The following is a 26,247-nucleotide window of genomic DNA, read 5'->3' on the forward strand; positions in this document are numbered from 1 at the left end:
TGTTTTATTTAAAAAAAAAATTTGCTTCAAACATTCAATATTCAGAATACTGTTTCAATTACATAGTATTCATTTTTGGCCTCTTTTAAAGTTACATTTTAGGAGTATCTGTATGTAACAGGTAGTTCTGCACAGCTAATGACATGGTTTAAACAAACACTGGTGTGCTGAATTGCTAATTTATGGGAAAAATTTCTTCATTGAACAATGGGGATGTACCGTGGGGAATCTTTGCTTGTTGTGAGAGAACCTCACAAGGTTCTTACAAGGTGCTGAACTGTCAGTGATAGTTGCAGTGTTAAGGAAGTTTAGAACAAATAATAGTAATGATAACACAGAAGGACTTACTTCAAATGCTTCTGCCTGTCACTCAGCTGTTATGCAATCTCATTCCACAGAGGACAGCAATATCCTTTACTACACTTGCTCTAACTTTGGGTGTGTTATAAATGACGACTGAATAACATTATGTTTAGATGCACAAACTTCATGATGATCTACTTGTCTTTTTAATTAGCATTTCTAATAGAGAAAAAAAAGTATTTATTACAATTCACAAACTTCTAACTTTTTTTAGTTGTATATCTCTCCTGACAACCATCCCAAAATAATGTGCATAATTTAGCTTAAGTTTGCTTTTTAGTGCAGGTTACTGACGAGTGACACCTAGCTGAAGAGGGAAGTACTTTGAATATGCATGTTCTTCTATTTTGTATGTATCTTCATATTTTCATATGTAATTAGATACTTGCATTTTGAACTGTATTTCTTGACAGAAGCCCAAAAAAGTAGTGTGTGTAAAATACACAATCTATACTACAAAGTTACTAGCAGAATTGAAAAGAATTTTTCAAGTTTCAGGTCCTCATGAACATGTTAAAGATGTTGCAAAACATTAAACACAGTCACCTGTGTTTCCAGCCCTCTGAAACACTGAGCAGGTAGATTCTGTTCTGTATTGCATTCACCCTGTATGATGCCAGGAGATACCATCACTTCCTTTGAGCTCTGGCACATTGTCCATTCACTGTTCTGACCTTAATGAAGGAACTACTCGGTGTTGCTTAATCTGCCACTGAAACAACTATTACAAGATATGTATCTGTGGATCATATAGATTATGTAAGTATTACAACAATTTAAAGAATTGAGAGACTTAGAGAAAAATAGGAATATGTTATTTTAATTAAGCAAAAACAGAGTTATAATCACTCTTTCTAAAAATAAAATTAGACTCTTTATCAATCCTTAACATCTGCATTTAATATTTTTTTCTAAACAAAAATACAGATGCGATTATGTAGCAAATTACAGTCTTTGACAACGTATAGTATTTACCTTCTCTTACACTTACTTTAATTCTAATTTGGTCATTAATATTTGATTCATTACTGCAACATGTTACTTGTAGTAAAAGTGCCACAATTGAACTATAAACATGACATTGCCATCTTAAAACTGCTTTGCTATAAACTGTAGAGAATATACAGAGTTACAAAGTCATTGTGTTATCAAAATATACAAACCCCCCCAAACCTAACACAAGCTAACAATATTCTTCTTATGAACTATACAGTTATATAAAATATTTGTAAAATTATCTTTGTATTTATAAATATTCTACCTTATTTGCTTTGGTCTATATTTATCACCATACAAGTCCACTCAGAAGATATCATTGTGTACTTTCTTTGAAACATCATTACACTTTCCTGTGTTTATTATTCTATTATCCTTATTTAGATGGAACCAAAGCTGCCATGAAACCAGAATTTCTCAAAGGGTTCATAGCATTCACCAGTGATAGAACAAGTAAGTGGACTGTATTATTACTTCAATCAATACTGTATTATCATTTCAATTGTAGTTTCATTGTACCCAAGCTATAGTTTCTTTGAAAATATTCAAGAAGACGAAGTTAAGTAACAAATTGTGAACCATCACAAAAAATGAAGTAGAGAATCACAAACCCTTGCTGTGAGTTAATTTTTTTAACACTTCACAGGGATGAACGTACATGACTATTGGAAATGCAGCTATGGTACAACAGAGGCCTATCCTATATAATGCAACTTGCAGACATACACCTGCCTGGACTTTTTAAAGCATCTCAGTTAAAATGAATCACACTTCCACAAAATGGTATTAACTGGGATATTTTGCTGCTGTCTTTCAGAAGCCTGTCCTCCCAGTTCATAGTGAACTGTGCAGCTGCAAGCCCCACCATAACCCTTTGGTGTGGCAGAATGAGGGGGGCTGGAAGGCTGACACTCCTTCCTCCAGCAGCCCCCTCCTGGCCAGTCTCTGCTGTGGCCACAGGACACTGCTGGAATGGTTAGTGGGAATCACTGAGCACAGACATCTGAAGATTAAATGCTGCATTTAAGGGCACAGAGATGACAGGGAATCCCACAAACAGGCCCTGTACCTGTTTATGCACAAGGATAGCCTCAGGGATATATATGGAAGCAGTAATCTTATTTACCTACTCCTCTCAAAATCAGTGTATTTTCGGGGAGTTGCTTCATTGTTTGTGTCCAGGCATTATTCCAGGATGAGGAGAAAAACTGTCTGTATGTCCTTCTGTTGAGAAGAACTGTATTTCTAAAAGACAAGAGTTGCAGACCTACCAGGAGGTGGACATTTCTATACAGGAATTCTGTTTCATGAGAACAATTTTCTTTGGACCAATGCACCTGAAGAGGTCACTAGGCCACTGACATGGGGATTTATGCAGTTTGGAAGACTGACTGTAACAAGTCCTACTGAACCTTTATTAAATGTCTCATAGATATATAAATCTGGAATACTTCTTACACCAGTACTCAGATTTAACAGTTATTATGGTAACTACAAAACTGAATACAGAAAAGAGTAATTTAAACTCTTGAATATGTTTTGTAAAGGCTGAGTTACAGAAAAGCATGGCAGAACTCAAATGTACTTGGGCACACACAAGCCCATGAAACAATTCCCACCTTCACATTAGAACACACAAGATTACAATTGTTTTCTTTATAAACACATTACTTATGTTAAAAAATGCATTATGTGGTTTCTCCAGCAAAAATTCCTTCTACAGAATACACCATGAACCTACTTATTTATTTAGCTTTGAATGATTCTGACTAAAAACCAGAACTGCAAAATAGTTCAGTGACTAGTTTCTTGTAAAGTTAAGTAGAAGGGTTTGGGTTGGTCATTTTTCTTTCTCTCTATGCTAGAGTTTGTTGTGGCAAAAGTATTTTGGGTGTTCCAAATTAAATTTGTATTATTGCAAATACTAGTTTTTCTGTGTTTTTCTTTTGCATATATTGACACACATTTAGATGAAATTTGACCTTACTGATATGTTTCCCCATTCAGTACAGCTGTATCTTCTCCAATATGTAGTTTTGGATTTTTCTTCTCTTTTGCACAATTGTCACTCATAGTACAACCTCTGGAGTTACACTTTGTGTATTTTTCACTTCGTTTCCTTCTGAGCTAAGGAAAGGTGGATTTTCCAAAAGTTTAGTGCTTTCATTGCAAAACTGTTCTTTTCTATCTTGTGCACCTGGACTTTTGAATAGATGCTTCTTCTGGTGCATTCCCAGAGCAGCTGCAGTCTTGCAAATTTTGGGGCACTGAAAGCAAGCGTAACCTTTCCCATTATGTTCACGTACGTGCCTTTGCTCATGGTTCCTTTTGGTAGAAAGGTACAAGAAGCTCTGAAAGCAAAACTGACAGTGGTAGCGTTTTTCTCCAGTATGAATTCTTTCATGTATTTTGAGTGTTTCATTTAAAGTGAATGCCTTATTACAATACTGACAGACAAAATCTTTGACACCCAGGTGAATACGTTCGTGTTTCTGTAGATTTCCAGGAAGTGAGAAACATTTACCACAAGTTTTGCAAGTGTAGGGCTTTTCCCCAGTGTGACACCTCATATGCATTTTTAAAGTAGATGGACTTTGAAATTGTTTTTGGCATAACTCACAAATATAAGGCTTTGAAGCAGCTACATGCCAGTGTACGTGCTCTCGAGCTTCTGCTGTGGAAGACTGGTCTCTTTCACAGAGCTCACAATGAAGACTGGGCATTTCTGTGTTCTCCTCCTGGCTGACCACCTTTTCCTCAGGAGCATTCCTGAGGGCATACTCTCGACTGCATGTGTTGTGGCTTTCCATACCAGCATTCTTGCTTCCGTGCTTTTTCCTCCACTTGGTCTTTTTCATTTTTCTTAGCTGTTTGGATTTCTTTTTTGGTTTGTAATTATAGTAAGGTCTCCAGGGCTTATCACTGGAGTCCTGGTCACTAACATCATCACACATTTCCGTCATCTCCAGGCATTCTGAGCTGTAGAGTCTAGATGGGCTTTTATCTTTCACCTCCATTTCTGGTTCTTCAATGAGATTGTCCTGTTTGGACTCGTGTTTGGATTTTCGGCCCCTTCTACAAAACAACTTGGATCCTAATATATGTCTTTTCACAATAGCTTCATTACCAATTTTTACTGTTATCTGACAAAGAGGCGCGACATTGCTGTCAGCAGATGTTCCAGGTAAGGCAGGCTTTGCAATGTATGTTTCAGTTTTACTGGACTCTTGGACAGTATTTGTAGTTTTGCTACATGAACCTCCAGATCCTGTCATGTGCTGCGTATCCTCAGTTGCTTCTGCTCTGTTGTACAGCAGTGTTTTCTTTTTCTCCTTAATAGTTTTTGATTTTGTAATGCACTTCCCATAATTATCTGACCCATACTTACAGTCATCACTTACTGACTGAGTAGGTAGGTTATTTGAAGATTCTGTTTTACTGTTTTCTATGGAAGTGATTGTTTTACTGTGCATTATTACTGATGAAACTCTGCTACTGTGCATTATAACAGAGGGTGCAGAACTGCTGTAACTGATGACAGAGGTTGAATTTTCATTCACGTTAGCTGAAGACACAACTGAGGAATCACCCGAGTCATTTGCAGCAGTGGAAACTCTTTTTTCAGCTGGGAAAAAGTCCCTCTGCAGGTCAGAATTTAAGATACCTACTCCCCAAGAGGAAGAATTCCGAGTATTTGTGGAAGATGCTGTATTATTACATGAAGATGTATCCAAGGCCAGAGGTCTGTTGCTTGACATTACACCATGTTGAAAACTCAGCGGTGGTAGCTCAGAGCTAAGAGAACTCTGAATAAAACAGTTAGAAGAAGCAGTTTCATTAGCCTGAGTACTTGCTGGAACATTTTCATAGGAAGAATTTCGATAGGATTTATAAGGCAGTCGCCTGCATTTCATAGGTAAAAGTCGATACAGTTTGTATGGGTACATACTTGGTTTTAAACCCCCATTGGCTGTCTTTTTATTTACTGACAGGCGATGATCAATTGCATGGAAAGACTTCTGGTGATTTTTCAGTATATAGTAAGTCATGAAGGTCTCCAGACAGAAAATGCACTGGTAGCGCCTCTCTCCAGTGTGCCAGATCTCGTGTCTGGTGCGATACTCGGCTAACGCAAAGACTTTATTGCAGTAGTGACAAGGATACGTTCTTCTCCAGGAATGCACGTTTGCATGTCTTCGAAGGCTGGACAATGTGACATAACTACGCTTGCACACAACACAAGTGTATAATACCTGCCCATCAACGACTTTAACCAAATGATCCGTTTCTGGTAAAGTGCAGTTTGCATTAGAACAATCAGTAATGCTGTTTTCAGACAACAGAGGTTCTGTGTTTGCACAGGAACTTCCGTTCTGTCCCTCTGTAGTAGTACAGTTATCTGCAAAATTTTGTTCATTTCCATTGTGAGCCGGTAAGTTACTTGATCTCATGCAGACTTGTTCATGACTCTCCAGGACATTCAGATTTGCAAATTGTTTGCTGCAGTATTTGCATATGAAAGTTTCCTGATGCTCTGAATGGAGCTGAAGGTGAGCAGTAAGTAACACCCGGTCATTGAATGATTTTGCACAATAGTTACAACTGTAAACAGGTGGAGTGACAGTCGCCCCAGATGCAGAGACCTTAGCAGGAGTGTTTTCCTCTTCTCTGGATACATGCAAATCTCCTGCTTTATTTTGAGATTTTTGAAAGGAAGTAATTGTCTGATCAGTAACTGCTTCGTGCTGCATTTCTGCAGTGGTTACAGTAGAGGCTGGTACTTTTGCTACAGCCAAACCAGTACCCTGGGGCTTAAAGGCTGACTTAGGAGTACTACCTGCTTGTTTTCCCTGCTGAATGACTGGAGTGGCTTGGTGATTTTCATAGTGGTCCTCACCCACCTGGTATGAAGGGCTGCTCTCCTGGTCAACAAAAGGTGCTCCTTGTGAAGTATCTCCCCCAGAAGAAACTGCATAGGAGTGTTCAGCCAAGGTACTGGCTGGTTCAGCATCTTTGCACACATCGCTTCTGTCAAGGCTGACGTTGGGAGCTTGTGTTGTCTCAGATACCTTTTTAAAGCTGGCCCTCAAATCAAGGGGAGAAAACAAATTGTTTTCTGTTTCAAAAATTGAGAATGCATTTGTAATTCGTGGTCCATTTGTCACAGCAGAATCTTCATGTCGCTTTTCATGTTTTTCCTCTTTGACAGTCCCTTTTTCATTAACACAGTATGAATAGGGACAGGGGGAACTTGAAAAATTCACATCTGTGAGATCTTCTAGAAACGATATTCCCAGTTTTTTCCCAGCAGCTGCAAGGTCCGTTACAGTTTCCTGCCTCTTAACAACTACTGTGGAACTGTAGATGTAATTCAGTATCTCTGTAAACACTTCAGCTTTGAGATCATCTAATTCCAGTACATGGCCTGAAATACAGATAGTACGACTCCAAAAAATGTTTTTAAAGTAAAGGCTTGAAGCTGCCAGCACATTACTATGGGCTTTAAATTTGGTGTCTTCCACAATTATGGTGACATCACATAAAATACCCCGAATGCGCTGTTCATTTAAAATGGAAAGTACAGTGTCACTGTGGAAGTCATCCTTGAGATCCTTTGAATGGGACATGACTGTCATCTACAAGAGAAAAAAAGTAAAATTAGAAGGCCTTTTTCATCAATTTCAATTACAGATTAAGTTCATAGCACTATATTATATATATTTTTTCAGTTTATTAACTTGTAAAGTTTAATAATGAGTAAAATTTTGTCCCAATATTTCAGGTTTAAGTCATTTTATATTCTCTGGTGCCAACACTACTGCAGGAAATGTCTGTCCAGATCAAGGAGGCAGGAGCAGCAGTAGATCCTCAGCAGGAGCAGCAGAGGATCCCTCCCACTCCCTCCTGGTTTGAACGTGCTGTCCATCCTGTGCCTTCCACTGGGAATGCAGCTTTTACTATGCCAGTGGGCGCAGCTGCTCAGGGTCACCCCAAAGGACTCCCTGAAGCCTGGATGGAATTCCCCAGCATGCCAGGGAGGGACCTGGCACAACCTTTGTAGCTGAGGTTCTGTGCAGAGCGAGGACTTTGCTTTCTGGGTTGTTTGTCAGACATTGACTTCACAACACAGCTGCACCTGACCTCCTTACTAAGCTCACATTTAAATCACAGCAAGTATCTCAGTTTCAGGATAAGGCTTTATAAGCAAATGAATGCACAAGGAACACAATCTGGTAGACAGTGAAGTACCTATTACACTGTTTATGTGAACATAATTTTTTTGAATAGTGATTAAATTTACTCAATAATTTATGCTACTTTAAAATTACTGAAAAGTTCTGCGTGAAACAAGTAGAAAATAATGGAATAACAAATAGAAAATAAGAGAGTTCTTTTCTTCAGTTATTGTCTAGATTTAGTGTTCATACTTTACAATCAGTATGCTCTTAATTTCTTTCAAATAGTAAGATCTAATTGCAATAATAACATAAGTAATTAAATAACTGCTAATACATAGTAATGAGGTTTAATGCTGATAAAAAACTATTTCGATTAGCCAGGCTGTTACTGTATGAATATACTGTTTCACTCCAGAAAAAAATATGCAAAATATGAATGAAAAATATTCTGGAAAAACTGATTTATTTGCCAGTTGAATTTGAATTTTCACAATTTTTGCCAACTGAATTTTGTATCTGCTGAAAATCTCTGTCTTCACCAGATGGTTTTTCTCAAATTCAGATCTGTACCATATAATGAGGTTTGTTCCTTTTTTCCCCATATCTGGAGTAGTGTTTTGCACTTTCTGACTTCAAGTAATGAAGAAATAGTTTACCAATTAAGCACTTAACAATCACTACAGTAAAGAAATCACACTTCTTAAAGACCCTTTCCTTTCAACTTGTGGAAGCAAAATGCAGCTTAAAGAATGTTACTGAAAGAAATTTTGTAAGGCTAAAATATTACAACACGCTAAGTTAGGATTTATCTTCTAAACACTCCTGCTGCTCCAAATTTTAATTTTCAGCTTTAGAAATGTTATCATGACCTTTGCCCTCAGATATTTTATGTTAAGAATGCCAATATATAAGATGAGCTTGATCCAAACAGCAAAATAAAGGTTTAATCCATATTCATTAGGAAAACAGGAGCGGCCATTTAGAACACATTGGCTCGTTCATCCAAAATATTGGGAAGTAATCTGTTTTGGAAAATAGCATCTTTACCATGAAGTAAAGTAATAAAAGTCATACACCCCTGCTCTAACTCATCTAATTACAATTAGGACACTTTTATCACAAAGCCACAAACTACTTCCCTGCAAATCAAATTACACAAAAAGTAGCAACAACCTCACTGTGAAGATAAACCAAACATACTATGAACAAGATTGTAATTTGATACATTACAGATGAAGCTTGGAAGTAAAATTTTTACTTTGCAGCATGACCACTGCTTCTATTAGGAAAGATGTTGTCTATGCAAATAGTCAAAATTTCTAATAGATTTTGGCTGAGAATTTTCAATGCACAGAACTCAGAACAAAACAGCAGTTCACAAAAAATACCTCTGATGTTTCCCATTATATGCCATGGATATAAAGAAATTAATTCATCAGTATAATGGTGAGAGAAACATAAATTAGTATTATTTTGATTATTGGATCACTGTTAGCAGCTGTAAATCTAGGTGCAGTTTTGTGCCTTGAAATCTTAAAAACATAGTATATAATGGTTTTGTTTATGACACTAATTTAGCTTTAAATAAGTGATATTTACTCATTTGGTATGGCAACCTGAAATTCATAGTGGTTAGATACAGTTATCTACTTTGGTTAGATATCTGAAAACCCAGATGTAACTCAAGCCAGTTTCTGGCATATCAAGTATACAGAAAGCATACTGACAATTCTTCCAGTAAGCAGCCACTATTCCATAATTGATTCCTTTTTCTCATTGACAATGTCTGAGATTACATCTGACTTGCTCATGTGATGTGGTATTAGAAACCAACTGTCAGACATCAAAAACATTTCACAACAGGAGCTATTGATAGGGTTGTTTCCTGAGTATAGGAAATAAATGATGTCAACTCTACCTCCCAGTGAACTGCCCCACAGGAACTTGCCTGTGTTTTTTCTGTTTCTTTATTGGAGACAGCTGGTTTTAGTTCAAAGACACATCATCTGACAGACTGTTTGCTAAGTGTATCAGACTGCTACTGCCATGCTGAGAGGCCTACAAACCCACGTGGGTTTTGTACAAATCTTATTATTTGACTAATTATTTCGAATTTATCTTCCCAAGGATGAAAGTATTTTAAATTTCTACTTGCCATGTACATAGATTGCCATCTTTTGCAGTCCTGGGTAATTTGGTATGCTCAGTAAAATATATTCCTTGTGTCAACATTGTATAAGATAATTTGCTATTTGGTAATTTTTTTTTTTTTCTGTGTGCTAAACCATAAGCTAGGTATCTCATTGGAAAGTTAAACAGAAAAATTCCAGAGCAAATCACTTTTCAGATTCTACACTTTTTCCTTTTTTATCTCAACCTACACATATCTCAAATAGTCCATTTATTCACATCTAATGATTCTTTACTGCTTTCTATTTCACCTGTCTTGCTTCTTGCATTTGTAAAAGCCTGTCTGAAATGCTATAAAATCAAAATGCTCTACCTAGCACACACATACAAATGGAGTATTTTATGAATATTTTACATTCCATTTGCAGTTCATACTGTAAAATGAAAACCTGCTCTTCACTTTCCAAGGGAGCGCTACGAAGAGTTAAGATATACAGGTATCAAAATTTTCAGATGTGTTAGTATTAAATATTTGTCATTAAAACACTGGAAATCCCATTCAGAATGTAACTATTCTTCTGTATTATTTTTCTTATAGGGTTATGTAAGAAATTTTTATTTTATTTTATGGAAGAAATATTTTAAGTTTTATTTGTAAATTCTTCCCAAATATATAAATACTTTTTGACCTATTAAAGGCCAACAAAACTCTTCAACCAATTAATCCTTTTGTTTGTTTGTTTTTGCACAAATCTGTCAGTTAATTCCATACTTTTTACTCTCAATTCAGACATAAATAATTTATTAGGAATCTGAACAGTACCTTTGTAGGATTACCTAATGGCCTTCGGTACACCTATGAATAACTTTAGGTTCAAAACAGAATAATTTTTGACTGGGAGTTACAGTACTATTTGCAGATTTTCTGCAAAAACAGTAACAGACTCAACCTGTCCTTAAAAGTTCTTGAATCACTTGGGAAAAATAGATTTAAATATTCATCAAACTTAAGTGTAATGGTCAGTAGGTTTATTACATTATAACAGTACCTTTTCTGACATCAACATAATACCAGGACAAAAGTCACAAATGAAAATAAGTATTATTAAAAGTTAATGTCAAGATCAGAAATTGATGCACCCCAACACAAATTTTACTACTTATGCCTCACAGATAACACTGATAATTGTAAGCAGAGAAACCAGCTCTACGTGGACACAGCTGAGAATAGAAGCTACTGTTAATTTTTATATTAACATTAATCTGAAATCTACAAAGAGTTCACAAGAAGTTTTACTGGCCTGTGAATACAAAATACCTATTTTTTACTGCTAAAGAGAACTATTATAATCTAGGAATATTCTTTTAACTTCTGCTAATTTTTTTGAAATCCACTGCCAGGCAAATGTACCCCATTACACATGAGATTATTCTATTCCACTTCAGTCTGCTAAATCTGAAAGACAAGCTAGTGGTGTAACAACAAAACTCCAAAGTATTAGGGGTATTACCCTGCTAGTAACCAGGCAAAATCAAAACCAAGATAAATGATGAATTGTAGTAAGAATTCTCCTTGTTTTCCTACTCCATAGATTTCTATTGGGATTTTAAAGTGCTAATATATTGTGGTACTAACCAACAGGACACTACAAAAATGCGCTCATTCCACATCTTCCTTATGTTCGGTTTCACCCCACCCTGTAAAGGTACTCTGAAGTCTGTTTTGTTTCCAGCCGGCTTCTCCAGCTGAGAAGGAACATTCACCTGTATCCAAGTCTCTTAAAGGATGCTGGTTTTGTTCTAGAGCCGAAAGCGTCAGGCATCACCAACAAGCAGAAACGCTCAGACAAGTACAGCCCCCCACACACGTTCTCCCAGCTCTGACCCTTGCTTACCTGGAAACCTACTGTCCAAGCATCACCGCTACGGAGACTGCCAGCTTTCTATGGAATCATTTCACCAGTCCCTGTCGGCAGCAGGGCTGCCTGCATCAGGGTGCTGCAGCCTCCCCGCAACCTCGGGCATGCAGGGCCGCGTTCTTGGTGCCTAATGATGTTAATGACGTCTAATGACTTTCAATAGCTCGCAGGAGCGTGCAGCACAGTGCTCACGCTACAGAACCACACGTTACTTCAATTGCACTGAGAAACTTTCTCTTTGGACTCTCGCTACTCACATCCATCTTTCCTTCTCTGCTGCTATAGAAAGAGCATTACTTTAAATGTTTTTGGTTGGTTGTTTTTTTTTCAGCCTCACACTTTCCTCTTTTAATTCAGACAGCTGGGGGGGAGGGGGGGGTGATGGAATTTAGCTTAAGAGTATGTCAGTGTTAACAGACCTCTGATGCCCCGCGACGAACCATTCTTTCAGAGCTGGGACTTCTTGCCACTATTTGCATCCAGGCTCAATTCCCTCACTCCCCGCTTTACGCTTCCCATGACCTCTCCCACGGCACGGAACAGCCCGTGCGGCCTCGGCAGCGCCTCGCTCGGACACGCAGATCGAGCCCGTGCCCGGGCGCTCGGTGACTGCTCCGCTCCCACCACCACGGCCCTTCCCGCCGCGGGTGGGCTCCCCCGGCCCCGGGGCTCCCCCTCCCGCCGCCGGCCGGGCTGCCGCCGCCCGCGGGGGGGCGCTGCCCCCGCGCGCTGCCGGCCGCGTCCCGTCCCGCGCAGCGCGGTGCGGGATTCGCCCTGCGCGGCCACGGGAGCGCGGGGAGCGCGGGGCCCGCCTGCCCGTCCCGCAGCAGCTGCGCGCACGCGGGCCCTGCTGCGGCGCGGCGGCCTCCGCTCTTCGTGCGTCTGCGAGCGGCCCCCCCCCGCGCGGGCTTCGCATCGCGCCCCGCTCATGGCGGTGCCGCGGTGCCCGCGCGGCCCCTCCCGCGGGAGCCGCCACTGACCTGCCGCGGCTCCGTCCCCGCCGGCGCAGCCTCGGCCCGCGCGCAGCAGCGCCCCGTCCCCGCGCCATTAACACCGGGCCCGCGGGCTGTCCGCGGGCGGCAGGCGGGCGGTGGCCGCGGCCGGGGCCGCGATCCCGGCCCGGCGGCGGCCGGACGGCGCGGCCGCCATTTTGCTGTGCCGATCCCGGCAATGGGATTGCCCGAGGTCTGCCGGGCAGGGCCGGGCCCGCGCCCTCCGCCGCCGCCGCGCGTGTTCCCTGGCCTTACTCCGCAGCGAACGCCCCGTGCTCAGCCAGCGCGGCCGGCACCAGCCTAGGGCTCTCCGCCGAGTTGTTCGTCGGCAACCACTGTAAATTCAGACCCAGGAGGAAACGCGGCTCTACCAGCACCGAGCGCCTGCTCCACGGCCATCGGTGCAGTGCTGTGCGCGTCCCTGAGAATTCCTCTTGGACCTAACACAGGAGTTCAATGCCAGACCTTTCTGCCAGGAAGAAAGAGAAAGTGCTTCTGAGCATCGATAGCTCTATGCTACCTCCTGCCACTTCCCTCCAGAAAGCGGAGATGAAACACATCCTTGATAAAAAATACCTGAAATAAATTACATGTAATTACTGAATTACAGTAACATTTGCCCTTTTCCTTATCTGATTATACTATCTTTTTAAAAATATACGTAGAAACTAAAATAATAGGAGGGAATTTGTTTTAAGCGGCATTCTTACTGAATATTTAGGTTTCTTAGTATTTCTTACCGCCTCAGGAAGCAACACTACCGTTAATACTTCACAAGCAGTAACAATCGCTCCCTCCCTTAGATAAAGGACAGCGCTTGATTTCATCTGTCCAGGTGCTCCAACACATTCGGTACAGTCCTCCCAGATCGCCTATCTCAGCCTCCCCCTGCAAATAGTCAACAAAGTCTTTTTCCGCAGAAGAATTATGAAGCTTAGAGAAAAAACATTGTTAGATAAATGAAGAGCTTGGTTTTTATCTTAAAGCTTGCTTTTGTCCAAGACTAACCTGAAGCACTCCAGCCCACCCGGACCTGGGGATGGTGTTGGCAAAGTGGCTAAATAAGTAATGAAGGGATAGGAAAACTAAAGGGCTAGAAACTGAAAGGTTTTATATAAGGATAAATAAAAAGGGGCACACAAAGACCCAACATAAAATATAAACCAAAACACCAGCTCACAGCTACCTCTGAGAAATAAAGGTATTGCTCCCTAGAAGTCCGATATTCACAGGTCTACACGCAGGTCCTTTGGAAGACCCCTGAGGAGGGGTTGAGCACACACTTCTATAGACTGTGATGGAAGGTTCTAGAAAGCTTCCAGCCAATCACAGACTGCTGTGTAGTCCCTATTTACATGGTCCCACCCAGTCAGTCCCATAAGCCTTTTCTTCTCCTTTCCTTCTCGCCATATCTCAGGATGTTATCTCTCTAGGCTTCCCTGTGTCCGGAATTCACTTGTGCTTCGTGCTATGTGGTTGGGTTGTAGCTGCTTCTTTTTAGGATAGACTTTATGCTATGCTGTGTATGTTTTAAGGTATTGTGTGTAAGGCGTTCTTGTAAACCACTGAGAAATAGGAATTGATTTGTTTTAAACAAAGAATTAGTCTAGCAGCCTGAGCTAGTGTTTGGAAGTTAGAATTTTGGTAGAGCCTCTTCATGATAAGTGTTGCTTATCATTGCAGAAAACTACTTAATATTGACATAATGTACAAAATCTGTTATAAAGAGGAGAGGTCTTTTTTCCCCCAGCATTCTGTCTTGGAACTATCAGTGTTTTCCTGTTGGATAAAAGCTATGCAAAGAAATTTTTTCCTTTCAGGAAATTGCAACAATTCCAGTGACTTATCTATACAGACATCTTTCACTAACTCATACAGTCAACATTAAAAGTTCATCTTAGAAATCCGTAACATTTCTGTGCAGTTTAATTCTTTCTGAATTCTGGAACACTGGAATTCTTACCTATAAGTTCAGTTACTGAATCAATGAATATGTTTTTAGTTTAGGGCTCCCTGCTACCAAACAACTATTTCTTTAATCTCATAGCAAATTGAGTCATGAGATGACCAATATCTGATCACCAACAGCTGTGGGAGAGGGAACAAATAATTGAAGAACACAGTGGTTTTGATTGCAAAGGCAGTGTGTCTCAACATTCATTTTTATTTCAACCTACATAATGTAAATTTCATACTTACATGTAGGCTACTTTTAATCTTTGCCTATTGCTTATTTGCTGTTTTTGCTTTATTAGTGTTTTAGATATGTATATACATAATCATATGCGTTAATGAAGATTTTTGACACAAGTGCCATAAAAAGTATTTGTGTTAAATGTGTTGTCAGTAGCAATACAATAAAATGGATTAAATTAAACCTGTTGTAATCCCTTAAATGAAATAAATGCCTTACTGAATAAGCATCTTGAAACAAATTTAAGGAAGATTAGGTTATTCATTCCCAGTAAATCTTAATTAAAATTTATTATTTTAAATTGTTTTGAAAATCAGATGCATAACCATCATTTGTATAGCTGATATGTCCAACTTAGAGACAATAATTTATTTGTACTTAAATATTGGATTCTCTGGCATTCTTAATATCTATAGATAATATAACAGATATGGAGAACAAAAAAAGTCAAATTTTCTCCCTCTTTTTTTTCTTTCTTTCTTTTTTTTTTTTTAACAGGGTGTTTTCTTAAGGCAACTTTAGCTCATCCACTAAAAAAACCCCACCTTTTCTGTGACTAGTAGTATAATTGAAGGTACTAATTTATATATATATATAGATAATATGTAATTTGAACTGTTGAGAATTCTCAGTCCCATCAGCTCCTTGTGCATTAAAAATATTCTTTAGAATAAGAAATTCTTTTTTCGGCTGTCTTGGCCTCATCCAAGATTTTCCATAATCATTCTAATGTTTCATGTAAAACCAACTGCATGTAAAGAAAGTGGAAGCAGTCAGACCTACAGTGCTATCTGGGAGAAGTCAGACAAGATCCATTTTCTTTGCAGCTCTGATCCCGGGGTGTAAGCCCCAACACTAATGATGTACTTTAGAAATAGTGAGCTTGCTAGAGTATATGCAGCAGTTCCTATTAAATGTATAAATGACTGCACATCACAGCACACAAATACTATATTTCTTTTAGAAGGAAGTCTAAGTAGTTTAGCAGTGAATTATTTCTCATGTGGTAAAACTGAAAAATCTAGAGAAAATTTTCAGCAAATCTCTTTGAATGTATAAAACACTTCCAGGGTTATTGAAATGGTGGTGTTGGGATGCTTTGCTAAAGTCTGATTTTCTCCTTCTGCACTGTGTGTGGCATATGGTATTCTTTCTGTAAGAGTATTTAGTGAAAAAATGTGCCAATATTCTTCTCTAGTCAAGCAGCTGCAGTTCTTAAGTGGCAGCAGAAAACAACATATAGAGCATTACTCAGTCTTGCAAATTCCTCATGAGCCTTCTTGAAATTTAGGCATGGCTTATCAGAGTCTTATTAACACTAAACAGGATGCACAGTAGCAATTTTTTTAAGGTATAACTACAACTTTTTCAGCAGTCACAAAAGAAAATTAAGCAAGAACAATAACGTAAATCCAAATTCTTCTCTTGCACAAAATACAAAAGCTTATCTTGTACTGCTACTAAGAATCAGCTGACTTTACATCTTACTATCTCTGAACAATCTTAGTATTATTTTCCATTTAAGTCTTTCTCTTTTTTTTCTGTGTGTGCTGCTGACAAGCTGTTTTCTAGCTGCCTACATTTGTAGGACATATCAGCCCTTAGCTAACAGAGATCAGTTGCAAACATGAAGCTGTGTTTGCAGACAGAGTGACAACAACTGACATTCTTCTGTGGATGGCTGTTGTCAAATCTAGTGATCAATACATTTGAATAGCTTTAAACTAAAGAAGCAAACTAAACATTTAGGTTTTGTTCATTAGAACAATTACTATGTGGTATTCTGTTGCCTGTTCTGTTATCAGAAAGGTAAAATAAAAGTAGTTAAGTTAAGCCTCCATTTTCCAATTTTCAGAGGAAGCATCATTTGAATATGGCAGCCATCATGCACAATGCAGGCTCAGGGCTGCTGTTCTTCTGGGTGAGGTGTGTGGGGGACCAGGCCAATGCAGCTGCTCTTGCCCTTTACTACAGCTGATGTAGCAAATCACGGAAATAGTTCAATCCCTGACCCTGCAAACACCTCATTCAGCTGGTCTGCCAGATCACTGGACACAGCCATTTCAGAAACCAGAAGTGGTCTTCAAGCTGTTAATTGGCTACCAATGACCTCCAGTATTCCTTCAAATTTTGCAAAATATTTTTGGTTTTGCTGTTGTTTTGGTAAACCAAAACTAACATTACTAGTGATAGCTATTGCTCTGAGTCATCTCTTCAATGTGGCCAATATTATGACAACTTAGCAGACACACAGGAACTTCATATGATCTTAAATATTCTTATGTTCCATTTTGTGCTAACCAAAGGGGCTCAGCCCAAGCCCTACTCCTCCTTTTCCATCCTGCATGTTTCCAAACTAAAGGCTGAAGCAGGGCCTATGCTCATGCAGTGGAGAAGGACTGTAGCAAAAGCAGATAGTGCTGGCAGCACAAAGAAAACGGTGACGGCTCCAGCTCTGGTTTGTGCTGCTCAGATCTGAGCTCTGCTCAGGTAGGGGACAACAACAACAACTACTACTACTACTACTACTACTACTACTACTACTACTACTACTACTACTACTGTTAAAACCCCAACAATTATTAGGTTTGCCTCTCCCTAACAATTTCCCAAACTCTTACTCATCCAAAAGCCTTAATAATAGCATGTGATGGTACATAATCACATTGTTTATGGTTCAGGATCATGAAAAGATTCATGTGGCAGTGTTTAAACTATCTGAAATTAATACTAGATTTTGGTATTGAAATTCTCAATTGGAAATGTTGAACATTATCAAGATAATTTCATTTCCTAAATCTGATTGCTATGTATGGAGTATACTCTCTTACTAAGCACTCCAAAAAAGTAAATGGGAATACTTTCATTGATTTAAAGGCAAATTTAAGTAGGTTACTTGTCATCTAAGCAACTTCTCAGATTACACCCACTGAATTTAAACCCAAAATTTGCAGATTCACATTTTCCTTATCTTTTTAATTAAGAGGATTTTAGACTTATTTATTTAAAATATATAATTTGGGGATTACCCCAAAGGGTTGGATATACTTTTCATTTTATATAAATTAATACTTTAAGAAGAAAGGCCAAAAATGACCTGTACATAAACTTCCTGGAGTCAGTACACAAATTTCTCAGAACTGATCTTATTTATCTAAGCTGCTTTTTAGTCTGGGACTGAAGACTTGCATAGAAAGTGTGAGTGCTGGCTAAATGCTACATCCAGATATTATTCCAAAAGTCCATGTTCAGCTGTCATTTTGACTTCCACAGCTGTTTCTCAACCCCTGCCTTCTCCTGTTGTTGTCTGACAGAAGACAACACTTGGGTCATATCTCTTTGCTGGATACATTAGATAGAATCAGAGTGCTAGAAACAACACCAGCTTCCTTCTTACCTAGTGGCTTTAGTTTGTCACTCTGTAAAGCAATATGATCATGCTTGCTTCTGAATACTGGTGCAAGATTCAAACTGAGAATGCCTGGTCATTTCTGAAAGACACCATTACCCATCATTTCCATTTGTACTTATAGCAAATCCTACAAGAAGGTTTGCATTTACAGACCAAGCCTACTATGTCAATTTTAACCAGCTATTGCAAGTCCAATTGAAAGTGAAATAATAAAAAGTCACAAGAGATATTTCCATTGAAAACATGAAGGGTTTTGGTTAAAATATTTGAGTATTAGGAATCCACATTGGGCCATGCCCAGAAATCTTTTTATATGGTGATTTTCAAGATGCATGCATTATTGTGAGCACATGGTATGTAAATGCATTGGGCTGCTTAATAAGCATTCACTGACACACATCTGCAGCTTTGCTAATGTACCTTTTATTCCTATGTGGTTGTCAAGGAAACAGGTTATGGCCCAGTATTCTGTCTAAAATATACTGAGCAAGTGTTCTATGGTAATTTACTTAAAATAGGTACAACTTAGGTTTCATAGCTCATTGCTTCTATAAATGCAGGTAACCTGAATTTATCTAATTGTAATGTTTCACTGATTAGTTTAAACCGCCAATGCCATTTTATTGTCTCTGAAAATCCATTACATTTTCTATGCCACACAACATTGCATATTAAAAGTAAATTTAATTACAGAAAACATTTTGAGATATTCTAGGAATTGAAGAGGGCTTTTTGGCCTGTGGAGTTGTGGTTTTTGGGGTTTTTCAAAAATTTGATTCCTTACTGTACATTCTGCCTAGTGACCTTACTTACTTATTTCAATTCAGAGATACCACAGCGAGAATGACTGATGCAACAAGGCATTTCCTACCAAAATTTGTACAAAGGATGCTATTGAGATCCATGTGATTTCTCCCTTTCATACACTCTTTGGTACCAAGGACTACATTAAAAATTAATGAATTAATCAGAATTTTACTGATTCTTTCATTCAATACAAACGTATCTTAAATCTAAAGCAAGATACCAGGCATACTTATACTAACCGAGATTATTATCATTCACAATAAGAAAAACAGAAACTGCCAGTATTTGGAAAAGTCGTGCAAAATGTGAACTGTTATTTTGAAATATCCTTTGTGATTATTTATATACTTAAATCTACAAACTGCTCTTTCCAGCTCATGAATCAAGAGGCTTTTTACTGTCCCTGATTAAAGTCATGTATGAAGGTAGAGATTCTATTAACTATAACCAGCTTAACCAACACAACAGTGTCAGAGACAGGCACTGGCACTGAGAGTTCCTCTGCCTTTCCTGTGTGGCACAAGTTTGCAATGAACACTCGTGACTGGGATCCAGAGCTAATATTTTGGCATGCTCAGGAGGTTTGTGTGCCTACCAATATATTTGGTTTGTACAAATCACTGGAGGCTGTAACAACCTATTTCAAAAACTGTTCTGTCTGATTTTGTTTGTCCAACCTCTATGGCAATAGAAATCCAGTAGGAACTGGAAAAATCCAACAATATCGACATGAGAATACAGCAATTTAGTACCATAGTGAGAACAAATCTTAAATTATTTTAATAAATTATAAATTAACAGAAAATATAACCAGGTAATGCAGCGGTGATGATGTTAAATAATTCATCTCTATTTCTATGTGATATTACCCCATGAACTTACCCACCTAAAATCTGTTCTTCTGTTGTTCTTTTGTTAGAGTCTTTTAAGAGTGGTATTGACAGGTATTTTCAGCAAAACCATCTCAGTAATTTTGTGAACTGTGTGGCTACAATGTATCAGCCTGCAAAGGGAAAAATCCAGATTTAATGACTGAATTATTAGATGAGTACTAATTTCCACATACATTGTGTAATTCATCAGAATTTTCCCTGGGGTGTTGTAGAGCTCCAAATCTACATCTGGGAATTTTGGAACACACCAGAAATAAACCAGTAGCATTAACCAAACTTCTGCTGCATTGTTTTATTATGGTTTAACCTGTGTAGTGCAGACTGGACGTAATGATACGTTCTAGACAGAAATGTAAGGATGTTTTCAAGTTTAAAATAATTATTTTGAAATACATTTTCTTTCTCCTCTTTCTCTTCCACCACTTTTCTTTTGATCTCTCTTGTACTGATATCACCACAGTATCTGTGATAATGACATTTCTAGGCAGCTCTTGTTCTCTGGAATACACTTCCTGTATTTCTCTGCTTAAATAATTATTCATCACCGTCAAACGTCCTGATTTTATTATTATGTATCAAACATCAGAAAAAGGTTTTCCTGTAACAGCATAAAAATTATGCGGAGCCAGGTTTTGTTTCAAAGATACTGAAAAAATGAAATTGTTCCATAGAGAAATTGCAAAATCATGCAGATAAGGCCTTATGACTCAGCTGTTGGGCATTCATACAGCAGCAAGTATGGAGCAGCAATTAAGAATACATAGCTCCATCCTCCATTTGCAAATACACTGTATGCTCTTAGCAATAACACTGTACAGGAAATACAAGATCTATTACTTTAGCTTGAAAAGGTTAAGAAGGTGAGGTTTTATGGGGTTTTTGGGGGTTTTATTTTTGGTTGGTTTAGCCTTGTACATTTTTAGGTTATGTTAATTTGAATAAGAAATCTGTAGCTAGATTAGAATGAAAGAAAATTGCAATAAGCATCATTATTACCTCAAATTCCATTAAGGCATATTCATAAATGACCAAAATATGATAAATGGGAAGCCTTAACATCATATTTGGAAGAATCCAACAGTACAAAAATCTTACCAAAGTAAAAGATTTCCCAACTTTGGTAATACTGAAATTCAAATACAATATTATCCATTATAAACCCCTTTTAATACTTAGTAAAGCAATTGATGTGATAAAGCACAACAGACACTAGATTCCTCAAAAGGGTTAATTGGCACATATTCATTACTACCAGAATCTGTTTAATAGTCCAACAAATATTATCTGACCACAGTTAGTTTCCCACTGAGAGACCTGCAGTTTCAAATCAAAATGAAGTTTAGAGGCAGCAGTAACCTTTTATAAACCAATTATAAAGACTATTGAAAAGCAAGTAGGACAGTGTCCAAGTGAATAAGTTTTTGGTTTAATTTAATTTTTCCTGATGCTTTGTTTAGATTTTCTGTTAGGCAGAAATTTGCATGAAGAAAGGAACAAATTCCAATTATAAAAAGGGTGGATCAGTATCAACAATTAGACTTATATGATAAAACTGACCCTCCCTCCAGCCCACAACTACATAAACCCAAAAACCCTAGCAGGCCCCCCTGACAACAACATTTCCAGGCTGTGCTGGAGGTGGGAAAAACTGCACCTGCTCCTCCATGCTTTGGTTAGCCCCCTCAGCAAAAAAATAAAATGGATGAAGTTTAGAGAATATTTTTTATGGGACCTCTGGCTACAACATTCAGACACTCTGCATTAGCTGGATGTAAGTGCCACTGAAATACATAGAGCAACCCACGTATAACAGTCAAACTGGAAACAGCTTGCTAATTACTGGACTCCTCCTAAATAAAGAAGTCAGTTTCTTTCGCTAGGAGAAATTGCCATTCGCAGGTTGCCAGTGAATTTTTCCAGACACACGAAAGCACTTGAGTTCAGTCATATTCATTAAAAGAGGACTTGCACCCCTTAACAAAGAGCAAATCTGCAAATGGGTTTAAAACAACCATAGGGAAATGAGCTCATGTAATGGAGCTACTTTTTAAAAATGCCTTGAGTGGGTATGTTTAAACACAAAGATATAATAAAAGCAGTTTATTGCTAAGTGCCCTTCTTTTCTAAAGATAAGTATCAGAGGCAATAAATAGATTCGACATAGCATTTGCTCAGCATTTCCTTTGAAAATAACCACACAAGAAATAAACAAAGAAATGTACTTTCTTACTACATTTAATAGTGAAATCCATATTAACATTTTAGACAGAAAATAATCAGTAGAAGCAAGCTACTGGAGATAAATCAAATTGCAAAAAATGCAGGCTTTAATACGTCACATGAGATGCTCTCTGTTATGTTTTCAGGTCTGCTTCTTTAGGTGGAACAGAGGAATACTGAAATGCATTAAATTATTCTTATAATTATGAATCAAATGGTTTTATTGTTATCACTAAGTATTTGCCTATTACGACACATGACAAGTCATATTCCTGAACACTAATACTCTGCTCATTTGGAATGCACTGAACTGGTATATTTAGAAAAAAAATAAGAATTAATTTAATATTGCTCATACTGTCATGGCTATTATTGATAATTGGCTGTGCTTCTAAATACCTTGTCTGCATTTACTTTCAGTGCTGAGTCTTCTTCCACACAAAATATACTCAGTCATTTTAAAGTCAAGGACATGAAAGGAAAATGGCTTCCCTGCTGCAAAACTCTCATTGCAGTAGTGAAAATTCATCAAGTCACGTACAAAGGGCATCGACGAGGAGATGCACTATGTTATAGGCTCAGTGGAGACTTTCAGTAACATTTGATCTCTACAGTTACCTGTGGTATACATAATATTTAACTTCACTGGGATTGTAAAAAAATATAGCTAAAAATAGAAATAAAGAATTATAATACTTAAATTTTGCAAAATCTGTAAGGTCTGCAAATTACTGCAGACCACAAGTGAACTTGTTCTCTAAAAGCTTGTTTAAGGTCTGACAGGAGTTCTTTTGCAGTATGCTTAAACACAGTTCTTTACCTGAACTTCAGAATGTGTCCACTATTTAGAGACAGGTTTATTAGCATTACTGTGCTGAATTCAGCAGAGTTGAAAGAAGGTTTAAACCTTCTGATTCTCTACATTTGTCAGTTGCTAAATGTTTTAGTGATGATACTAAAACTCTTACTTTAAATACACACAGTACAAAACTTGACCTACATGCAAGACTGGGTTAAATTAAAAAAGAAACCAGGGTATGTTTCTGGGAACAACCAGTGCAAAGCAGAAATAAAACAGGTTTTTGTGTGTACAACTTTATAAACATGGCATCATTTAAGAACTGATAACCACATGGAAACATAAACTGAGATCACATTTTCAGTTAGAAGTAAGAGGAAACAACTGTGACATTTCCATTTGCATTGTGATATTGCTATTAAAGAGAGTAACATCTTTCTACATCTCAACCATTGAACCTTTTTAAAGGATTTGGTTGCCAAGGAAACTGGTTCTGGCCCAGTATTAATCTGAAAGAAATATATTATGAAAGTTGGTGTCAGTATTACAGTACTTATAATTATTATTCTTTATGCTCAAATTCAAGTTTTTGAACTTAAGGCTGATAAGTTTTTATTTCATAATATTTTTTTGTGTGAAGTAAAACACATTTCAATGAACTGATACTCAGTTTAAGCTGACAGGGCCATCTATATCAATCTCTCTCTTTAAAGTTCTCCTACCTTTAAATAACAAGAAATACTGCAGTTTTATGTTTGCAGCCAATACTGAAAATACAAGCATTAAAGCATATTGGTTTTTGTTTAATATTTCGCACAAAACACAAAACCGCTTACGACAGAATTTAAATATTTTTCTTTTTTCTAATCTTCCTCAATTTTTATTTCTGCCTTTTAGCTGCAAGTTTAGTAATGCTTATAGTCAGCTTTAAAACGTAATGGAATCAATAGGGTTTTCAAAAATTCTTTTGTTGCATAAGCGTTGCCACGCCCTTAGTACATATGATTATTTTAACAGACATGATTGCTCCACTTTCACAACAGATTTAAAAAAAACAGATAAGAATAATTGTCATGCCAAGATGGGATGCCAACAATTTAATATAGGTTGTTTTCATTAACAGTTTAGTACATTTTAAAACTGAAAGCTACATTCCAAAGCCCATTTCATGTTCTTGCAACACTGACCAAGAAAACAGTAAAACATGCAAATCTCGACCTACCTGCATGTACCACTTAAAGCAGTGTTAACATGGCATTGCACCCAGCCATTTTTATGTAAAGTGACGGAGATAAGTTCTGTTCTTGGTCTTCTTAATAATTTTTTAGAAGCAGTTGACAAAATTCAGATGGGAAGCAGCTTGAATAGACCATGAGCAGGAGAACTGAGTTTATCAACAGGGAAAGGAGGAGTGGGAAAAAAAAAGTCCTCATCCAAGGTTTTCCGAAACTGCAAAACAAGGTTGGCTTTTTTTTTTTTTTTCTCCTCCTCAGAGGGTTCAAAGCTTGAAGCTGACCACTGCAAAGGCCACTTGTCACATTTACTGAAAATCAACCTATTGATATCACAGCTGAAAATATAAACTCGACAACCAAAGCCCATTGCACAACGTGGACTGCGTAAGAGTTAAAAATAGATTTGACGTGCCTCCTACCTGCATAATAAATATGTAAGTTTCAAGTGCTTTAATTCGATATTCACATTAATTAACAATACAATATACATTATTTAAACTACAGTAAATGCAAGAAGAAAAAGGGTGACACCATCTGGAAGCACAGTTTGCTTTTTTTTCTCCTTTCTGAGGGCTAATAATGTAGTTTGAATGTGATGACAAGCTAACAGCTCACCACATTGCAAATGAAAAAAGAATTCTTAAGGTGATGCTCAAATATCTAAGCCTGTAATGAAGCACAAACCAGTCTTCACTACTGCATGACATGGCACACAGACCATTTACATACTTACATTTGAGATACTAGGCACAGTATAATGAATTCAATACACAGCATGCACACAGCACAAGCAACGTTAATCCTGCCTGCCATTTTAGGCTTGCAGGAGTAAGATACATACTGCAGCACAGCTCTGGTAAGGGAGGAGGCAGGGGACAGCTCACCTTAAATGCAGTATCTGATTAATGTTGTAAGTGACATTGCGTATCAGCTACAGAGTCTTGGTTCAACTGGGTGGGAGGGAACAAAGAAAATTGTCATCAACTGGTGATGCAAGATGAGCTCCAGTCACAAACACTGTTAGCAAACTCCAAATTCTACCACGATACAGTAGTAGGCATTTCAAACTCTTATCAAAATCCCCTTGTGCAATGGCTGAGTCGCCTGCCGAGGAAAACAAAACAGTCTTCTTGCTTACTGGAGAAACGCTGCATCCACTACAGCAACATCCTCTCGATGCAGAAAGATTTCACGTCGCACATATTAAATCCTGGATGCATTTGTTGTGCTTTCTTAATTTTTAAGTTTCAGTATTAAAAAATAAAATTAAAAGCCAGTGATAGCAAAAATAATATAGCTAAAGGTCTAATGTTCAGACAAATAAAACATTTCATTTTCTCTCCCTTCTGTTTTCTCTCATTTACAGTCCGTCAAAATCCTGAGCAGTATTGACAAACCACACGAGCACCGGCTCTGACTGCATGATCAGCTGTCTGTGTCTACGCTACACCCTGTTAACCACAAGCAGTGTTAGAGCTAAATATATCTGCAATGCAGAAACAGTAGGTGCTATGTGGTATACAATTCTGATTAGTTTTAAGATATTTTTCTATCCCAGATATAACAAATCAAACAAAATTTGCTGCTGATCTCTGTCAAGCATGGTATCTGTCAGACTTACAGAACATAAAAGCTATCCTAAGTACACTGACCTAGATAACACTAAGAAGACTTAAGCAGCGTGCAAGCATACTCACTGTCAAAGCAAGGAAAACGAAACAATGATTGTCTAATCAAACTGAAAGCAACAACTCACTACCACCGTATAAATTCCAAAATGCTACGTACTGTATGTGCACATCTCATGTTATTGGAAGACGCAAAGCTCCTTTGTTTTTTTTTTTTTCTCGACGGCTTTTCTTAGCTACGGTTGCACAATGACATTCTGACATCATGGAGGTCAATGCAGATACTAAAGTGCTGTCGTCTTTAAGGAAAAAAGCCACCAAAATATAAAACCATAGCTGTAATAATAATAATAAAAATAATACTAATAATAATTCACATCACCTACTTAATGTCTTTCTATTAGCTTCTGAGATTAATAACATGCACGTTGTTCAGCCGCATACATTAAATTGGTATCACCCTCTGCAGAGACTGCAAGA

General features: G+C 37.9%; 1 protein-coding gene across 14 annotated transcripts; it reads right to left on the reverse strand.

The window, feature by feature from the left end:
* Positions 1–1,167: 1,167 nt before the first annotated feature.
* ZBTB38 (zinc finger and BTB domain containing 38) lies at positions 1,168–26,018 on the reverse strand. Of its 14 annotated transcripts, none has more exons than XM_079315215.1 (5): positions 25,928–26,018; positions 25,024–25,089; positions 24,127–24,353; positions 19,879–19,995; positions 1,168–6,995 (listed from the first exon to the last, which is right to left on the reverse strand). In XM_079315215.1, exon 5 carries the CDS (start codon positions 6,993–6,995, stop codon positions 3,429–3,431), a length of 3,567 nt encoding a protein of 1,188 aa, XP_079171341.1. In that variant the 5' UTR covers positions 19,879–19,995; positions 24,127–24,353; positions 25,024–25,089; positions 25,928–26,018; the 3' UTR covers positions 1,168–3,428. The 14 variants fall into 14 exon arrangements, with proteins under 14 accessions (XP_079171341.1, XP_079171334.1, XP_079171343.1 ...); XM_079315208.1 differs by lacking the exon at positions 25,928–26,018 and adding an exon at positions 25,837–25,921; XM_079315217.1 differs by lacking the exon at positions 24,127–24,353.
* Between the last annotated feature and the right edge of the window lie 229 nt (positions 26,019–26,247).

This window comes from Erithacus rubecula (assembly GCF_903797595.1).
Source record: "Erithacus rubecula genome assembly, chromosome: 11".
Lineage (NCBI taxonomy): Eukaryota > Metazoa > Chordata > Aves > Passeriformes > Muscicapidae > Erithacus > Erithacus rubecula.